We start from the raw sequence: 16921 nt of genomic DNA, 5'->3' as shown, positions 1-16921 counted from the left end.
GACCCCAGGCTCGTGAGAAAACCCACACCCTGCGCCTTTCTCTGCCCGGTTTCTCCCTTTTTCTCCCCGTAGCACCGAGCCATGGCCAGCCCCGTGGGCGGTGGGATTTGGGATCTGGCGTCACCTCCCCACGTCCTGCCCCGCCACCAGCTGAGTCACCGACGGCCCCGGCCGGTTTCCAGCTCCTCGGGACGGGTTTGCACCCGGGGCCAGCAGGTCCACGGTGTCCAACCTTGACCGGTGCCAGCAGGAAGCTTTCCCAGGGCCCTGGGAATTGGGGCAGCTGGTGGGGGGCCGGGCTGGGGACTGCCGGGATTTAAGATGCCCCGAGGTGCTGCGGGGATGTGGGGTGAGCTCTTTCGGCTGGAAATGAAGGTCCTCCTGCTGCTGGCTGCCCTGGTGGCGGTGGCTGCTGCCACCGAGGATTTTGTTGGGTAGGGAGGGGGTTTGGATGGTGGGGGTGGCCGGGATGGGGGCACGTCTGGGTTGGGGATGGGGTCCGGGATGGGGACAGTGGCTGGTTCAGCCCCAATGGGACACAGGCACTGGGGGAATGGGGATGGGATGGGATGGGATGGGATGGGATGGGATGGGATGGGATGGGATGGGATGGGATGGGATGGGATGGGATGGGATGGGATGGGATGGGATGGGATGGATGGGGAGGGGGCTATGGTGGACCCCTGGGTGCTGGATCTTCGCCCCGTGCCCCTCCAGCACCCTCTGACCCCACAGGCACCAGGTGCTGCGCATCGTCCCCAGCAGCGATGAGGAGCTGAGGAGGGTGCAGGAGCTGCAGGACCTGGAGGAGCTGCAGGTATTGGGTGCTGCAGGGTGGGGTGGGGGAGTTTTCGCCCCCCCCTTACCTTTGTCCCTTGCTTTGCACCCACAGAACAGAGCAGGGATGGCTGTGGGTTAGAGGTGATGTCTCCTTGGGGTGCCCGTGCCCTATTTTGGGGTGCTGTTGGGGACGGGAGAGGGGGTTAAACCTCTCAGGGTAGAGGCTTGGGGAGGGGGCGATGCTGTCCCACGGGTGGACACCCCCTCCCCATTTCCTTTTCTCCCCCTCCCAGCTGGATTTCTGGCTGTCCCCCCGCGGCACCGGGGACCCCGTCGATGTCCGCGTGCCCTTCCGCAGCCTGCAGCCCCTCAAAGCCCACCTGGAGGCCAACGGCGTCCCCTACTCCATCATGATCGAGGACGTGCAGGTCAGCAGCGGTGGTGGCAGCGGGGGGCGAGGGTCTCGGCGTGGCGGGGGACGAGGTCTCAGCCTGCCCCGTGTCCCCCCCAGGCGCTGGTGGACCACGAGCAGATGCAGATGCTTCGCCACCGCCGCCGGCTCCAGCCGCTCTCCACCGACACCTTCGACTACAGCAGCTACCACAACCTGGACGAGGTGACGTCCTGCGGGTGGGAAAGCACAAGTTTTGGGGCATTTTGGGGGGAAAAATAATAATAATAATAATAATGTGCTGGAATTGCTTTCGCCAAGGGGCTTGCTGCAACTGCAGGGGTCGTTCATTGCCCTCCCAATCCCTCTCCCACCCCCAGATCTACGCCTTCATGGACCTGCTGGTGGCTGAAAACCCCAACCTGGTCAGCAAGCTCGAGATCGGCCGGTCGACAGAAGACCGCCCCCTCTACGTGCTCAAGGTAAGGCAGGAGGGGTTTGTGGGGTGAGCAGATCCCAGGACCGCGGGTGGTTCCCCCACGGCCCCATTTCTTCTCTTGCAGTTCAGCAAAGGGGGCACGAACCGCCCGGCCATCTGGATCGACACCGGCATCCATTCCCGCGAGTGGGTGACACAAGCCAGCGGTGTCTGGTTTGCCAAGAAGGTACAGGCACCTCCTGGCCACGTCTCATGCCCCCAAAGGGCCACAACGTCCCCCTTTTCCCCCTCTCCCCGGCTACGGTGTGGCCATCCCCATGGAGGTGATGGTGAGCCCACAATCCCCAAACTGCCACCCTCTGTAGATTGTCCAAGATCAGGAGAAAGATGAAGGTCTGGCCTCCATCCTGGACCAGATGGACATCTTCCTGGAGATTGTCACCAACCCTGACGGCTTCGTCTTCACCCACACCACGGTACGGCTGGGGATGGGGGCACTGCACAAGCTCCAGGCCTCCTTGTCCACGTTTCCATGGGGTGGGAAGGGGACAGCTGTGACCTGTTAGTCCCCCCCCGGGACACTGTTTTGGCTTTTCTGCCCAAGGTTGGCGGAGCCCCAGCCCCGGGCACGGGCTGAGGTGGCTCTGTCCTTCCAGAACCGCATGTGGCGCAAGACCAGGTCCAAGAAATCAGGCTCCTTGTGCGTCGGCGTGGACCCCAACCGCAACTGGGACGCAGGTTTTGGAGGTCAGAGCAATCCCGTTCACCCCACAGAGGGGTGGTTGCACCCTGCAGGACATTTCTGACTCGGAGAGATTCTCTGAAGTCCCTAGGGAAGGGCTGGGCTTTGCTCTCCTTGGCCAAGACGTGGGTTTGGGCTCTCCCAAGGCTTTGGTGTCCCCTAGTGACCAGTAGGGAAGGAACCACAAAACGGGAACCGTCGTACAAATGTCTAGGTGGAGCCCTAGGAGCGTTCCTCTCTGGCCACCAAGCAGCCAAGGGGTGGGAGAAGCTCTTGGGGTTGTAAATGGGAAGGGTCCTTTGCTCTTTTGGCTCTCCAAGCCATCCACCCTGCATTTTCACCGTCCTCTCCTCCACAGGGTCTGGGTCCAGCAGCAGCCCCTGCTCGGAGACATACCGCGGGCCCTACGCCAACTCGGAGCCCGAGGTGCAGGCCATCGTCAACTTTGTGAAGAACCACGGGAACATCAAGGCTTTCATCTCCATCCACAGCTACTCCCAGCTCCTGCTCTACCCCTACGGCTACACCACCACCCCCGTGCCTGACGTGGAGGAACTGGTAGGGGTTGCTGTGGAGGTTTGAGGAGGGCCTGGGCACCCTGAGGCTGCTCTCCTCCAAGGGGCGGCCTCCATCATGCACTGAGTGGACATTGGCAAGCCAGGAAGAAGCCCTGGCTCCTCTGCCAGCCCCCAGGCTGAGGCAATTCATAGAATCAGAGAATATCCCGAGTTGGAAGGGGCCCATAAGGATCATCGGGTCCAGCTACTGGTTCCACACAGGTCTACCCCAAAATTCAGACCATAGGACTGAGAGCACAGTCCAAACGCTTCTTAAACTCTGACAGGCTTGGTGCTGTGACTACGTCCCTGGGGAGCCTGTTCCAGTGCGTGACAACCCTCTCAGTGAAGAACTTCTTCCTGATATCCAGCCTGAACCTCCCCTGTCACAGCTTGACACCATTCCCTCAAATCTTATTGTTGGTCACTAAAGAGAAGAGACCATCTCCTTCCCCTCCATTCCCCCTCATGAGGAAGCTGTAGGCCGCCATGAGGCCTCCCCTCAGCCTCCTCTTCTCCAGGCTGAACAGGCCCAGTGCCCTCAGCCTCTCCTCATACATCTTCCCTTCACCATCTTAGCAGCCCCATTAGCCCCGTTTTATCAGACTTTGTGAAAGAAAATTGATCGGGGAGTTTGGAAAAGCTCAAAGGCCGTTTCCTAAAGAAACTCCACCTTCCTGGCATTGTTTTTACCCACGGCATTAGTATAAAACCTCTTTCTGCAGCCTGCCCCAAGCCTTCCCCACCTCATCTTTCTCCTTTCTGTGTCCCCCCCACCCCAGCACCAGGTGGCCGAGGAGGCTGTCGCCGCTTTGTCTTCTCTGTACGGCACCAAGTACACGTACGGCAGCATCATCCGCACCATCTGTAAGTAACGGGGCTGCCCTGCTCCCACATAAACCAAAACCCCCTTTCCCAGGACAGGGGAGAACACCTCCCCACGCGACCCTACAAGGCGGAGTGACCCTTTTTGCTGTTTCTTCCCCCAAGATCAAGCGAGCGGAGGAACCATCGACTGGACGTACAATCAGGGCATCAAGTACTCCTTCACCTTCGAGCTGCGGGACACGGGGCGCTACGGGTTCCTGCTGCCCGCCAGCCAGATCGTGCCGACCGCCCAGGAGACGTGGCTGGCGCTGAAGGTCATCATGCGCCACACACTCGAACACCCCTACTGAGGGGAGCTGAGCAGTGGCTGACTCAGCCGGGGAGAAGAATGCAATAAATTGCTGGAAAGGAGGAGAAAATCACCTCTTATTGTGGGTTCCCTTCTTCCAATTGTGTCAAAAAGTTTTTTTTTTCAGTGTTCTTGGGGGTAAAATGTTTTTTCTGACTGACTCAGTGTCCCTGGGGGTGGTCAACGTGTTGGCCCAGCAGCCCCACAGGAGGATTAAGGACATAAAAGCAGTGGGACATGAAAGGAAAGTGCTTGTTTTCTCTCTGCTGGAGCAGTGGATGGAGTAGGGAGAGGTTTAGTTGGACACTGGGCAAGCAGAGACCTCAGATACCTCAGCCGTGCACCGTCCCCAGGGGTCGAGGTGGCTCTGGGATGTTTTCAGGGTAGGTTAGCAAGATTTATTTTGCGTTTCTGGTGTTGAACACCAACTTGTAGCACTATTAGAACAGAATCTCCTCACCTGCTGCGATCACTGGGTGATGGGAACTCAGCCCCTGCAGAGCCTCAGCCCCCACAGACCCTCTTCAAACTGAAAAGAGGAACTCAACCATACATCATCATTTATTTTTTATTAAACATTTAAAACCCCCAGGCTATACGCAGCCTGACTGTACCCATCCCCTCCAAGCAATGCCAAATCAAAAGTCCAAAATACACAAATCCATCAACAGTAGGGTGACAGGGAAGCATGTTCAGTTCTTGTTTTGTTGCCCTGGGTTAGGAGGATCACAAACAGCTCTGAGAGTTTTGCCTCTCTGCTTCAGAAGTAGGTTTTCATGCAGTCCAGAGCAGCCAGGGATTTGGGATCCTTCTCATTTTGCTACCTGGTGGTTGGAGGTGCTGCCTGTTAGATCTATTTTTATTTTTTTTCCCCCAATGGCATTATCATGGAGCAGCTGATTTGGGACATCAAGATCAAAATATGCAGCTGTACAAGCCCCATTACACCCCCACACTCAAAGCTAGATGTAGCATTTCCAGGATGCTTCAATATCAAATTCCTTTGAAAGCTTTAGGGGGACATCCAGCCAGTAAAACCATCAGCCAGAAACTAAAACCCCAAGAGGCGAGTCAACTCCTCTAGACCTAGAGCACAGAAAAGTGTGGATGAGGTTCTTGCAGGTCCTACTTGGGTCTAAGACCATTTAAACAACCACTTCTCTCCCCAGAGGTGACACAAAGACAGGCTGCTTCATTCAGAATGTGATTGATTATGCGTGAGTGCAAGAAAGCTGAGCAGTTCATAAGATGGTGAGCTGCATTCACCTTCCCAGGGACAGGAAGAAATAAGATTAAGACAGACAGCCCCATTTTTTAAAAATTTTATTATTTTATTTGGGTGTTCACACTCGACGAGCCTGCCCCTTGCAGCACTAAGTACAAACATACAGCCTCCCTGTAAAAATGCAAGACACCTGTGTGGATAGGGTGGAAGGGCAGCTTGCCCAAATTAAAACTGCTTTGCACAACCATTTAAGGGTTCTCTGGGAAGCTGAGGGCTTTAAGATACCTCACCTTAATTGGCTTTTGTTACATAGAAAAATATAGATTCATATTTGATAACACAGGCATTCAATGCTGAAGTATGCATAGGCCTTCAGGATATTTTTAACGTGGCTCTGCCCTTCCTTTCTCCCCTTTTTCTCCCCCTCGGGGCATCCCTACACAGCTTGGGAGGTTTGTGCTGGTCACTGCACAGAGCTAAATTCTGTGGTTCTGCTCTGCTACCAAAATTTGTCACTAAGAGGAGTGAAAGAATCTGAAAAGAGTAGTCCAGAGGCAGAAAAGCAGCTCGTTACACAACCTCTTGCTTTCACAAATCCTAATCATTCAAGGGGTCACGGGTACAGAAGGCAAAGCTCACTCCTGTAGTGGAGGTACAAAGAGAGGTTGTGATAAGTGTCCTCAGGGATGCTGAGCCTTAAACTGATAAACTTGGCCTTGTAATTTCTCTCACCTTGCCCTTTCACCTTAAGTTTCCCCTGTGACCTGCACCAGGGTCTGTTAAAGATCATTTGCTTATGTCAGAAGGGGAAGAAAAAAAAAAAAAAAAGCCACACAGTAAAACACAAGACCAAGAAGCCAAAGCCAGGTAAAGCTGAGCAGCACTAGGTGAGGGCGAGAGGAGCAGGATCTCTCCACAACCATCTACAAACGCAGGCAACCTCGGTTCTGCTTTCTCCTCACCCTGCATCAGTTTTTTCACTGATGAGTTTCAGATGATTCCTAGGTCACCCAGGCAATACTGGTATGATGAAAGCACCAATTTGATGAAAGCTGTGATACTGGTTTCCTATAAAGCCTTCTTGCCCTGCTCAGTTCCCAGATGTGTCCTTTCTAGGTTGTAGGGACCCAGTGAGAGGGCAAAAGAAAATTTCCCTTCAGCCACCCTAACCTTAAAGCAGCTGCTCCAAGTAAGAGAGTGAAGAAAGCACTGGTGTGCAGTTGAATCAGGGAGACAACTCTGCTAGCACATCTGGAAGAGGAGCACGGCAGCTGATCCTGCTGTAAGAGGCAGCTAAAACCCTGCTCAGCTCACAGCCTTACCCTCTCATCTTATTCAGATCCCCAAGCACAGCACAGGAGCATTCTCCATAACCACAGCGAAGAACAAAGCAGAAAAAGCACAGTCAGAAGTCAAAATGACTGACAATAAGGGAGAAGAATCAGTTGTTTTCCTTTCCAACTCACTTTCAAAAATACAGAACTACTTCACAAATTGCCCACGAGTCAAGACAACCGTCACGTTACTGTGCCATGCTGGGCATTATTTCCAAAAACAGCTTTATTACAAACACTTCTGTTCATAAACATTTTTTAAAAAAGAAGTCACGGAATCCTTTCTCCATTATTTTGGCAATTTGCATCTCTGCTAAAAAAACACCGAGGTTTTTGCTCACAGATGCTTTTCTGGCCCACTGACCTCCACGTGTTCTGCTGTCAGCACAAGCTGCAGTTCTGGGCACGGCACAGAGGGAGCGTTTGTTATGGACACAAATTTTTTAGCCTGAACTACAAGTTTCACAGCACCTTTCCTGCTGGTCGCAGGCTTTGCTACCGGTTTTACTTCCCTCCCCTACAAAATCAGTTATTCCAGTCCTGTCCTGCCACTGCACCTACAGGCCAGCCTTGCCAACGCGATGCTGTTGCTGCTTCTCTAAAACCTCAACCCCTCCAGCTCTCCCCCTGCCTTACCCGAGCTGCCTTTTATAAACCACAGCTGCTTTTCCCCCGTGGATTCCTAAAACGACAAACGGGCTGCACTGCTCAGGGTTCCCAGAACCTGGACATTCGTTTATTCAGTGCAAGGAGACGCCGCTGCTTATTTCCATGGCCTGTTCTGGAGGCTGCTCCTGCTGAACGAGCGGCTGGTGAGAGACCCCACGTTGGCAGCAGTAGTGGGGAGGCTGGGGCTGCTCCTCACGGTCGTTGCCTTGGAATCGCGCCCTGAAGAGCCACGGTTAAGACGGCCTGGGGAAAAAAAAATAAAAAAAAATCAGAAATCCAGGTGAAAATGTGTGCATGATGGAGCACTGCAACACAAGATGATTTGCTGCCCCTCACTGACTGTCCAGCTCTTACCCTAAACACACAAACCCTCAAAAAATTCAGGTTTTGGGGCAGTCTCAATCTAGCTGTGCAGGAACAGAAGGGCTAAGAGCTTGCCAAACATACTAATGGTCAGGAAAACCTAAAGGCATTCAAGCATCGTAGGCTTCACAGAACCAGGATTTTGTCATAATGCTATAGAAGATTTAATTTTGGGATCAGCACAGTGTAGTTCTTTCTCAGTTTGGAGAAAAAACCCTCTCCTTCTCCCAGCTACCTCACGGAAAGAATTTGGCAAAGCAGGGAACTGCTGCAGGGCAGGCTCAAGGGCTACAGGATTTATCCTAGCATTCATCCTGGAGTCTTACTGGCAGTATCTGAAGGAATCTGCTCCTCTTCTAGGTAGTACTTAATCTTTTGTAGATCTTCTGCAGTAAATCTCCATTTATTCTCAGCACGTGTGGGTGGCGCTTTGGGAGCAGCCTTTTTTCGGGTGGATCCAGGGGGAGCTGCCCCCTGGCAGGATGGGGGGAGCGAGCCGGTGACGAGTCCTTCTGGGATCTTCTGTGCAAGGACTTTCAGGCCTGCAGACGGACAGATCGCTTATCAGCTAAGGTGGGATCAGAGATTTGGGATTTTACCAGCAATGGGTGACCATCCATCCATTCCCACCCTCCAGCTCACAAAACCCTTGCTTTCATCCCACTGCGCCCTGTGCCCGTTGCCCCTTACCTCCAGATAACATGAACAAGTTCTCAAAGCCCCTCTCACACATGGTCGTGGCAGCCTGGCTGGCCAGCCTCTCATCGTCATCATACAAAATTATGATTTTTCCATGGGCATTTTTCTGAGAGGCAGGAGAGCTAAGGATTCGTTTGTAAACTCAGGGTGACCATCACAGAAAGAAGAAGAGAGAAACAAGCAGGGATGGAGGCAGAGAGACTCCCTTTTTGATTTGCAAGTACCAGGCAGGAATGCATTCCCTTCACCTGTGCTTTTAAAACTGATTCTTCAGTAGCTGAAGCTTGCCAGACACTGGAAGGACACAGCCTGATCCCCACTGCAGTGCAGCTCTGTGAACAATGTTTCAGTGCTGATTTGAAGACTGGTTAGTAACAGGCAACAGCAAGAGGCAATTTGTTGAAAATCTCCCCTGCAGCCCTCGCAAGCTTCCAATTTGGGAAGTTCTCAGCCTAATCCCAGCTAATAATCCTCTTTGTGCCCTCCAGAGGGAAGCCAATCCCTATCAAGGTACTGAGAGGAAGCCAAAGGATTTGATCAGTGCCTCCCTCAAGAAGCTCAGCACTCCAGCAACAGCGTGGAACAGGCAAATGGCACAGAATTGCCTTCCAGCAGCCAGAGCCAAGCTCACAAAGTGCCAAAAAATTCAGGCAGCTCCCACTGGCACCAAGAGGCATTCGAGCTCTGAGGAACTCAAATCCAGCACCTGATGGCTGCAGCAGAGCCCCCCCCGATTAACCACAGCTAACAGAAAGAACCTCACCTCCTACTCTCCTTGGAGTCCCAGGATTTTCATGGTTAAACTCTGCCCTGGTCACAGCAACTGCTAGAGCTGCAGCTGTTTTTGAAAGCCCTCACCAACACACCCCTAATTTTATTCTTATTTTTCTGTTTGATTCCAGCACTTTATAAGTAAAGGATACATATTCCAAAATACTATTTGTATACGGGTTCATGGTTCTAGATAGTGTTGCGATAGGATATGAATAAGCTGCAGAGGAAGAAAAAAAAGAAAAAATCATACAGTTGCTGAACAACAACCCTCACACTCTGGAATACAACTGACACGGGCTGGTAAGAGAACAACAGATTTAGAAACCTGCTGACTAAGGGATTAACAGCAGCTTGGTGCCCTCATCCTTTTCCAGGAGGGATGGGTGTGCGGGATGAGTGCAGAGAGGTTCTGCAGCCAAGGGATGTCCTCCTCGGAGGGAAAATTTGAAGCCTGGCCTGCCAGCATGACACACAGAGCTGTGTGTGACCCCAGCTGACACAGGCTGTGGTGGGACTCCATCTCCTCACCTCCAACAATGTGACATTGGTCATAAGCATCTCGGTCTCGCACGTCCAGAAGCAGGAAGGGGCAGTCGGGGTAAGGCAGGTCTTTAGCCTCAGCGTCCTCTTTCTTTGGAGTGTCCTTTTCTATATCCAGCTCGCCAACACCACTTATCACACTGCAAAAGGAAAGGCGTTATGCTGCAAGCCTCCCTCTGAACACTTTTGTACCTTTTAACCAAAGTGCTTTTTGATCAACTTCTCTTATAGCCTGTTTATGTTCCAATAGAGCACGACACCACATAAAAATGGAGAGAATCTATTTTGGGCTTGCCAGTACATTGTAAGAGACTGATTTTATTTGTATAAGAATAGACAGTACAGTGTCACTGTATGACCAAATCAGCCAAGTCCAGGTGTTTTACTCAGCACCCTAAGTAACTAGGGAACATTCTTTGAGGTGAGGGAGAAAAATTCTTCCTTGACAAGTGATGCATCAGGTTTGGAAATTCTTTTTCTAAGTCTCAGGACAATGCATTAAGATTGATTGGGAAGATGTTACTGGGTTTACCAGAGCAGTTTATAACATGGATCCCTTGAGCTGAGGGAACTGGGTTGAATCCCACAAACACATTTCTTTGTCAGCCATTCAGATGATCTAGTAGCAACAGCGTTGGGTTACAACCTCAAAACAGACTCAGATAGGAAAATCTGCTAACTCTCTATCTTAATTCCATCCTCAGACTTGCAAAAACGGGCTTTAATAAGAAAAAAAAAAAAAAAAAAAAACAATATAAAGCCACTAATAGCAATTTAAAATAACCAGTGGGGTAAAACCAGTTATCTGCCAAGACAGAGTTGTGTTAATGTTATCATCAGGTACCTCTGCAGCGTGGACCGGTACGATTCCCCAGCTCCTGTGCTGTTTATGAACAGGACTGGACTGGGTGGTGTCCCACTGGGGCTTCCTTTCCCATTTGTCCCTGCCGAGAGTTCAGCATCTGCATCAGAAGCACCATCTGGGAAGAGAACGTGGCACCAAGAGTTAAAATGCTGCAGGAAACAAGCAGGTTTTAAGCCTGGTTTCTATTTTTAGTCTCAAAGCGCGTCTCAAAGACGGCCTTATCTTCATCCTCTTCTTAAAATGACTTACTGAGAGCCCCATAGGAAAAAATAAAGAGCCATATGATTTTTAAGAGCTCAAGATCTCACTTTTAAGCATTCAATAGAAATGTAAACCACACAGCACGAGGTCTTTCCTATTTGCAAGCCTGCAAACAGCTGCAGGCCACAGATGATGCCATTTTTCTCCTTGATTAAAAGGACTTGCTGAGTAACTATGTCTGTCAGGGCACAGTTCAGCACATGACAGTGATCTACAGCTCTCTCTCTTTGTGCTCACAATAAATGTTGTTACCTTCCAGCTTGTGGATCTCCTCATTCGTCACTCCTAAGGTTTCATCAGATAGAGAAGCAACCTGGATGACCTGCAGGAAACAAAAGCAAGCAACAATGCCTCGATACACACACACTGGTGTCACTGAAAGACAGCAGGGATCATCTTAAGGAAAAATAATCCTCCAGCCAAAATGCCTTTAACTCAGCGTACCTGCTACCGGACTTCAGTGTCAAACACAGTTGGGGATTTGAGGTCTGCACTGCAGGTCTGCCTTTTTTATTAAATGGAGATTGTACCAAAAAGAAACAACAAAACCTTAGGGCAAAGAACAGCCAGCTAGGCCGTGCTGGCGATATCAGATGTGTCAGATGTCTTCTGACATTTACAAAGTTCAGTCACTTACAACAACTGAAACATTTCAGAACATATATCCTGGAGAAAACCTCAAACAGCTGGTATAAGTGGACCGTGACAGCAGACCTACAACACTCCCATAACAAATCAGTTCATCCCAACAGTGGGAGTCAGTTTTGGTCATGACAATCCAGTGTAACTGAAGATATAATCCTGCAGAAGTCTGCTCCTTCAGTATTTGTAAGCTTAGCCTTCCCTTTTCCTTTTACTCCTTAGAAGAAAGCCTGTCTTTTTCTTGTTTTACTGTTTTTCTTGAACCAGTATAAGAAACACTCTGCTCTATTTGCTGATCATAGTTATTTTTAATATTTTGCTTCATTAATTAAAAGCTATACAGAAAGCTTTGAAGCCTCAACCTTCCATATTCTGCAGTTACAACTGCAGTTAGGGAGGGTTTCAGGCTGGGGCTACTTGACCCAAAGCTCAATGAAATCAGATTTGAATACTACTTTATGTGGTCCTTTTCTTCTGTAAGAGGCTTGAAGATCCTCTTAAGTGAATGGAAAAAAAAAAAAAAAGGCAAACAAGAAAACAAATAAATAGGGAACAAATTCCAGAACCAGAGTTATCGCAGCCTTCAATTTGCCATTACAGGAGTTTGACTGCTCTGAAAACTTTGGCCTGTGCAGGAAAATAAGAAGGAGCAGGAAAATCCAATTACAAAAGAATTATAGATTGTAAAATCCTACATAACTACACAGAAGGCATTTAAGCAAAGCAAGCACACTGTTCACAAGAGGGAGCTTTCAGCAGTCAGGGAGAAGAGCTATACGTACCAACTGGGCAAAAGTCGTCACTTTCAATCTTTTAAACAGCTCATCCTTCTTGTATCTGTAATCTTGAAAAACAAAAGAGAACAATGAACATTTTGAAGCAATTCTCAGCTTTTGCAGATGCCAGGTGACGGGCTTGGTCTCAGCTATTTTTGTAGGCTCTTAACGTGTAAGATTTCAGGGCAGTAAGCTAAGCTTGCTCTGAAGGATCAGAGCAGCAAACCTAAAGGCCTCTCTCTGTTAGGAGTTTTCACGAGATCATGTCCAGGTACAATTAAAACATAGAAGGCAGATTTAGTTGCTTTTACATTCTAGTTTTACACCTCTTAGTTTGGGCTTTCTGTTCTCACTGAGGGAAGGAAGCAGCTTCATGAATTTACCCCCTCTGCCGTTCTTTGAAGCCCACTATGACTGCAAACTCTTCTATTAAAAGACTTAATTTACTCGAATTTTTAATTGTATGCATTTCAGCAGAATCAGAGCATGGGTATACCTCAGCCCCAGCTTTTTAAACTACTAAGCCCAAGTATTATACATGTATATTTAATCTTACTGATAAAAATGGTCCAGGTTTTCTTGCTTTACCTCACAATCAAATTCCAATTCCTGTGATTTGTTAACACAAATTTCTAAGGAAATGTCTTTGTCTTCTTAAGCCTGAAAATCAAGTGGGCTGTTGGAGCAGCTGGCAAACCACCAGAGCAGGGATTAAGGGTGCTAAAGAAGCGATGACAAGGATGGAAGCACTGAGATACTCAAGATGTGTAAGAACCAGGAGGAGAGGAGCCTTCAGGTGTGTGCAGTAGGAGAGGGAAGCTAAGGCAAGTATCAGTAGGAACATCTTGATATGAAAGAGCCTCCCCTGGAAGATAATGGAAGTCCCATCCCTTGGGAAGTTTACAGCTAAAAAGAAGACATCAGGGAGGGTATGAAGGAAAAAGAATAAAAATAAAAACCTGTCCTGTACTGGCAAGGAAAGGCAAAGAAGATGAACAAGATTCCTTCAGTACCAGGCGTGGTGGCTGTTAACAAAGCTCTGCGTGCAGCTCTTTAACCCCAGAAAGCCAAGCTCCAGTCACCCTAAGCTCCCTAAAACCCACAAAATCGCTCCTCCTTTCTCCCCTCCTCGCTTACAGGGCTCCAGCCCTCAACTCCCAGGTTTTTATTTTTTAAAATAAGAAAAATCCTTTGTGTTTTTCTAATATCTTAAATAACTGCTGGAGGGTATTCCCAACTGCTCTCTCCCCAGCTGTTCAGCTAAGAGGGCTGATAATGCAGCCCAGGAACTTACCAAATCCAGCCAGTTAAGCAGCTCTAAACCCTGCCATCTGCTGAACGCTCTACAGCTTAACCAAGGGAAGATGGGGGGAAGAGAGGAGAGGCTCCAATCCGTACCCCTGTAATTGCCACACAAGCAGCAGCCCCAAAATTGGCTCAGGGAAACCCTCAAGATGAGATATTTATAGAGAAGAAGCCAAGTGGATGCTGGAGGCTGGAATTTCTTCCTGGTTACAAGGGGCAGTGAGCAGCCTGAAAGAAATTCTGCTCGGAGAGGATTCTCCCTGCACACAGTCGAGAGGCACTAGGATATTGTGAGCTTTTCCCTCTAGTTTTTTAATTCCCATCTCTTAAATACACTTTCTGCAGAAGCAAAACAATTAATTTTCAGCATTCAGAGCAAGCAGAGTTCCCAAATTCAACATCCTGCCCTATTTGATTGTTAGGCCACGAAGAACTGAACGTGCTACTACATTTATCTGAGCAAATTCAGTGCCCATCCAAACTAAGCCAGCGTGTGCTGTCCATTTCAAACCACATCTGAAGGACAAAACGAGGTTTCAAAACATCAAATAGCTTCAAAATGATCCTTGTGGTCCTTAAAAAACTGACTAGTCTCAAGCCTCAAGCTCAGGTTGTTAGAAACTCCCTCTGTAGCTCAGAATCAATCATTATTTCAGCTGCTCAACACAAAACCCACACGTAGCCCACAACCAAATGATTCAAAATCCCCATCCACAGGCAAAAAGAGCTTGAGTCTTGTGGAGAGGAAGAAATTATTTTAATTTAGAGGGAAAAATAGATGGAAACACGGAAAAAAAGCTGCTATTCCTAAGCCTGACCTGGAGCAAACCCCCTTGAATGCTCGGAGCTGCTACTTCCAAGCAAGAACAGGTACCTGGTGCTGTCCTGGGAAGTCCGTTTGGGTTTTCTGACATTTTGCTCCAGAAAACGGGTCTCAAGCCACGATTACTCTGGTGTATATTCAGAGAAGTTCTTCTCCGTGCCTCAGCAACGCCAGAGAAAGGGAAGAGACTTGGTGCCTCTCAAGCCAGCCCTCCAAAGGACGAATAATCGGGGTTCCAGCTGCTTTATTTTTGATTCCACGGCAGGCTCACGGTATAAAGCCTCTCTCTCACGTTACCCAAGGAACAGAGAGCTGACTGTGCTGGGTACCTAGAGCTGAGGCCAAACGGTGTCATCTACCCATGAGAAATCAAGGGAGGGGAGTTTCTAAATTGCCTGGGAACACAAGGTGCCCATTCAGCGCCACCATAACGAGAAAGCTTCTGCCGGGCTCCAAAACCCCGCTGAAACAAGAGATCTCCTGCACGAGATGAGATCAGATTCGCGGGGGAGATTTCAAACCAACAACAGGCAACACAACAAGATTTCCAGGGCAGATAGAGAGCGACGGCGAGCCGGCGTTGGGGGCTGAAACTTTAGCCAGGTTTTGGAAAAAGGAGGGCATTTCTCTGCTGACTTTCCCAGAAGCAAGCAGCAACAAAGGGCCATTCTGCAGGAAACCCAGCACAAACATGCCCTGTGACCTCCCTTTCAACCCCAACCCCGTTTTTAGGAGCACAGTAAGCAGGTCTAGGAACTGAAAGCGAGCATTCAAAAATCCTAATTAATCCCCGTTAATTACGAGGTGTTTTCTTTCACCTCAATAAACGCGCCCTGTGGGTTCAAGAGCTTTCTGGCTCTCCGTGTGAAAATAACCCTGACAATAGCTGAAAATAAAGCAGCGAAACATTTTTAAAAGCTTATTTTCAGGAGGAATACAGCCACAAATAAAAGTCAGCTGGGTTTTCAATAGCCCAAATAACCCAAAGCCTTCTAAACCTTGGTGGTGCTGGTAAAAACTGATGAGGAATATAGGAAGGAGCTTGTTTAACTCCTGTTTTGTAATATTCTGACTAAGTGTGCTAAAATTATATGGAAAAGAGACCTCTCAGACCTGCCTGTCTCCTACCTTAAGTTAAATCTGTAACGTCCTACCAGGAGAGAGAAAAAAGCTACCCAAGATACTCACTTCTTTTGATCTCCTCCAACTTCTCAATGTATTTCGTTAAACTGCACCCTGTAACAAGCATCAGTTACAAATTATTAGTGGTTTTCTTAAGCTACAAAGGCTTCAGCATTTTGGTTTTGAAGGAAGGGACCACACGAGAATAAAACAGTTCAGTTGAGAGGGACCCACAGCAATCATCATGTAAAATGGCCCGACCACTTTGGGACTAACTGAAAATTAAAATCATATTAATGAGGGCATGACCTAAATGCCTCTCCAACACCAAAAGCCATGGGGCACCAGCCACCTCACTAGGAAGTGCCCCCACTGTCTCTGGGGGCACACGGTGCTCTGTAGGTCAAAGCCTCTGCCACTACCTAAGTCTCCATATCTTAACAGAGTCTGAAATTACCATCCTGTGTCTGAGGAAACCAAAATCAGGACCTTGGTACCCAAATCCTGCCTCTGACACGTTGCTTTGAGTGCAAACGTGGCCATGCAGCCCCTTTACTAACAGCTCTTCAGGTACTATAGGCAAATTGGGTAAAATTTGATCACTTTAACAGTGAAAAAAGCTCAACACAAACCCTCCAAGTAATTATTTTGATTTATGCCTTTGTTAAGTTATTAGTTAAGGCAAGAAAAGCTCACATACAGAAACCGTCACATCAGAACCTGACGTAAATAATAAGGGAAGACACAACAATGGCAACGAGAGTTCTGAACTGACTGCGTGGGGTAAAACATGGCAAGTTTGGGGCAAAACACCCCAGGCAGCGTATCCATTTGTGCTCTCTTACACCCGTGCCCAGTGTTTTTACCCCCCCCAATTCCACTTACCGGTATCGAGGCGGGTTTTTATGTGCTGGTACTTGGGGTTCTGAGGGATGCGCCTGGTTAAATACTGTTTTAAAAGGGAAAAAAAGAGACGGGGGTGTCAATGCACAGCCACGCATCCGCTTGGAAGGCTGAGAGCCTTCAAAAAACCGACAGAGAAGGCAATTTTAGGAGCTCCGAGACCATTTTAAGAGCTCCAAAAGACAGCGGGGGGAACGAGAACGTGACCACCGCCCCAGGCAAGGCCAGACCCGAGCCCCCAGCCCCTCACCACAGCGCCTACAGGCCCCGGGGTCCGCCACAGCCCCAAAAATCGCATTTCTACCCCCAAACCCGGCCCCGCTCCCCCCGAACCCTCCCCAACGGTGCCCCAGCCGAGGTCCCCTCGCCTCACGGGAGGAGGATAAGGAGGATGAGGAAGGCCCCGGCCCGCCCCACCTCAGGCTGCCCGCCGCTCCTCCTGCCCGACATCTTGCCGCCGCCGCCGCTCCTCTCCTCTCCCTCACCCTCCCGCCCAACCCGACCCCGCAACAACCCCCGCCCCGATTGGCCGCC

General features: G+C 49.5%; 2 protein-coding genes across 4 annotated transcripts; one reads left to right on the top strand and one right to left on the bottom strand.

Annotated features, from left to right (window-relative positions):
* Positions 1 to 369: 369 nt before the first annotated feature.
* On the top strand, positions 370 to 4087 carry LOC311222212 (carboxypeptidase A1-like; the record flags this gene model as incomplete). Its single annotated transcript, XM_084306385.1, has 11 exons — positions 370 to 434; positions 736 to 817; positions 1074 to 1208; positions 1292 to 1396; positions 1552 to 1653; positions 1735 to 1836; positions 1976 to 2086; positions 2267 to 2357; positions 2711 to 2910; positions 3692 to 3776; positions 3900 to 4087. 11 exons carry the CDS (start codon positions 370 to 372, stop codon positions 4085 to 4087), a joined length of 1266 nt encoding a protein of 421 aa, XP_084162511.1.
* A 688-nt stretch (positions 4088 to 4775) lies between these two features.
* CEP41 (centrosomal protein 41) lies at positions 4776 to 16851 on the bottom strand. Of its 3 annotated transcripts, XR_014618483.1 has the most exons (12): positions 16805 to 16851; positions 16370 to 16433; positions 15551 to 15598; positions 12241 to 12302; positions 11069 to 11138; positions 10535 to 10670; positions 9679 to 9830; positions 9300 to 9367; positions 8368 to 8482; positions 8004 to 8219; positions 6778 to 7557; positions 4776 to 4910 (listed from the first exon to the last, which is right to left on the bottom strand). XR_014618483.1 is itself a non-coding variant. In XM_084287765.1 (11 exons), the coding sequence occupies exons 1-11, from the start codon at positions 16835 to 16837 to the stop codon at positions 7409 to 7411; spliced, it is 1113 nt and encodes a 370-aa protein (XP_084143891.1). In that variant the 5' UTR covers positions 16838 to 16851; the 3' UTR covers positions 6348 to 7408. The 3 variants fall into 3 exon arrangements, 1 of the variants encoding a protein (XP_084143891.1); XM_084287765.1 differs by lacking the exon at positions 4776 to 4910 and having other exon boundaries at positions 6348 to 7557; XR_014618484.1 differs by lacking the exons at positions 8368 to 8482; positions 9300 to 9367.
* Positions 16852 to 16921: the final 70 nt, after the last annotated feature.

This window comes from Netta rufina, assembly GCF_964035555.1.
Source record: "Netta rufina genome assembly, chromosome: 1".
Lineage (NCBI taxonomy): Eukaryota > Metazoa > Chordata > Aves > Anseriformes > Anatidae > Netta > Netta rufina.
The sequence above is the reverse complement of the archived record's forward strand: the minus strand, read 5'-3'. Positions and strand labels throughout refer to the sequence as shown.

Bases quoted from the DNA above. Each gene is read 5' to 3' on its own strand.
- CEP41 (XM_084287765.1), bottom strand. From the start codon at position 16,837: ATGTCGGGCAGGAGGAGCGGCGGGCAGCCTGAG. The intron at 9,831-10,534 runs GTACCTGATGAT...TTCCTTTTGCAG, and splicing joins TACCGGTCCACGCTGCAGAG to TGTGATAAGTGGTGTTGGCG. The intron at 7,558-8,003 runs GTAAGACTCCAG...TTTTTTCCCCAG, and splicing joins GATTCCTTCAGATACTGCCA to GCCGTCTTAACCGTGGCTCT.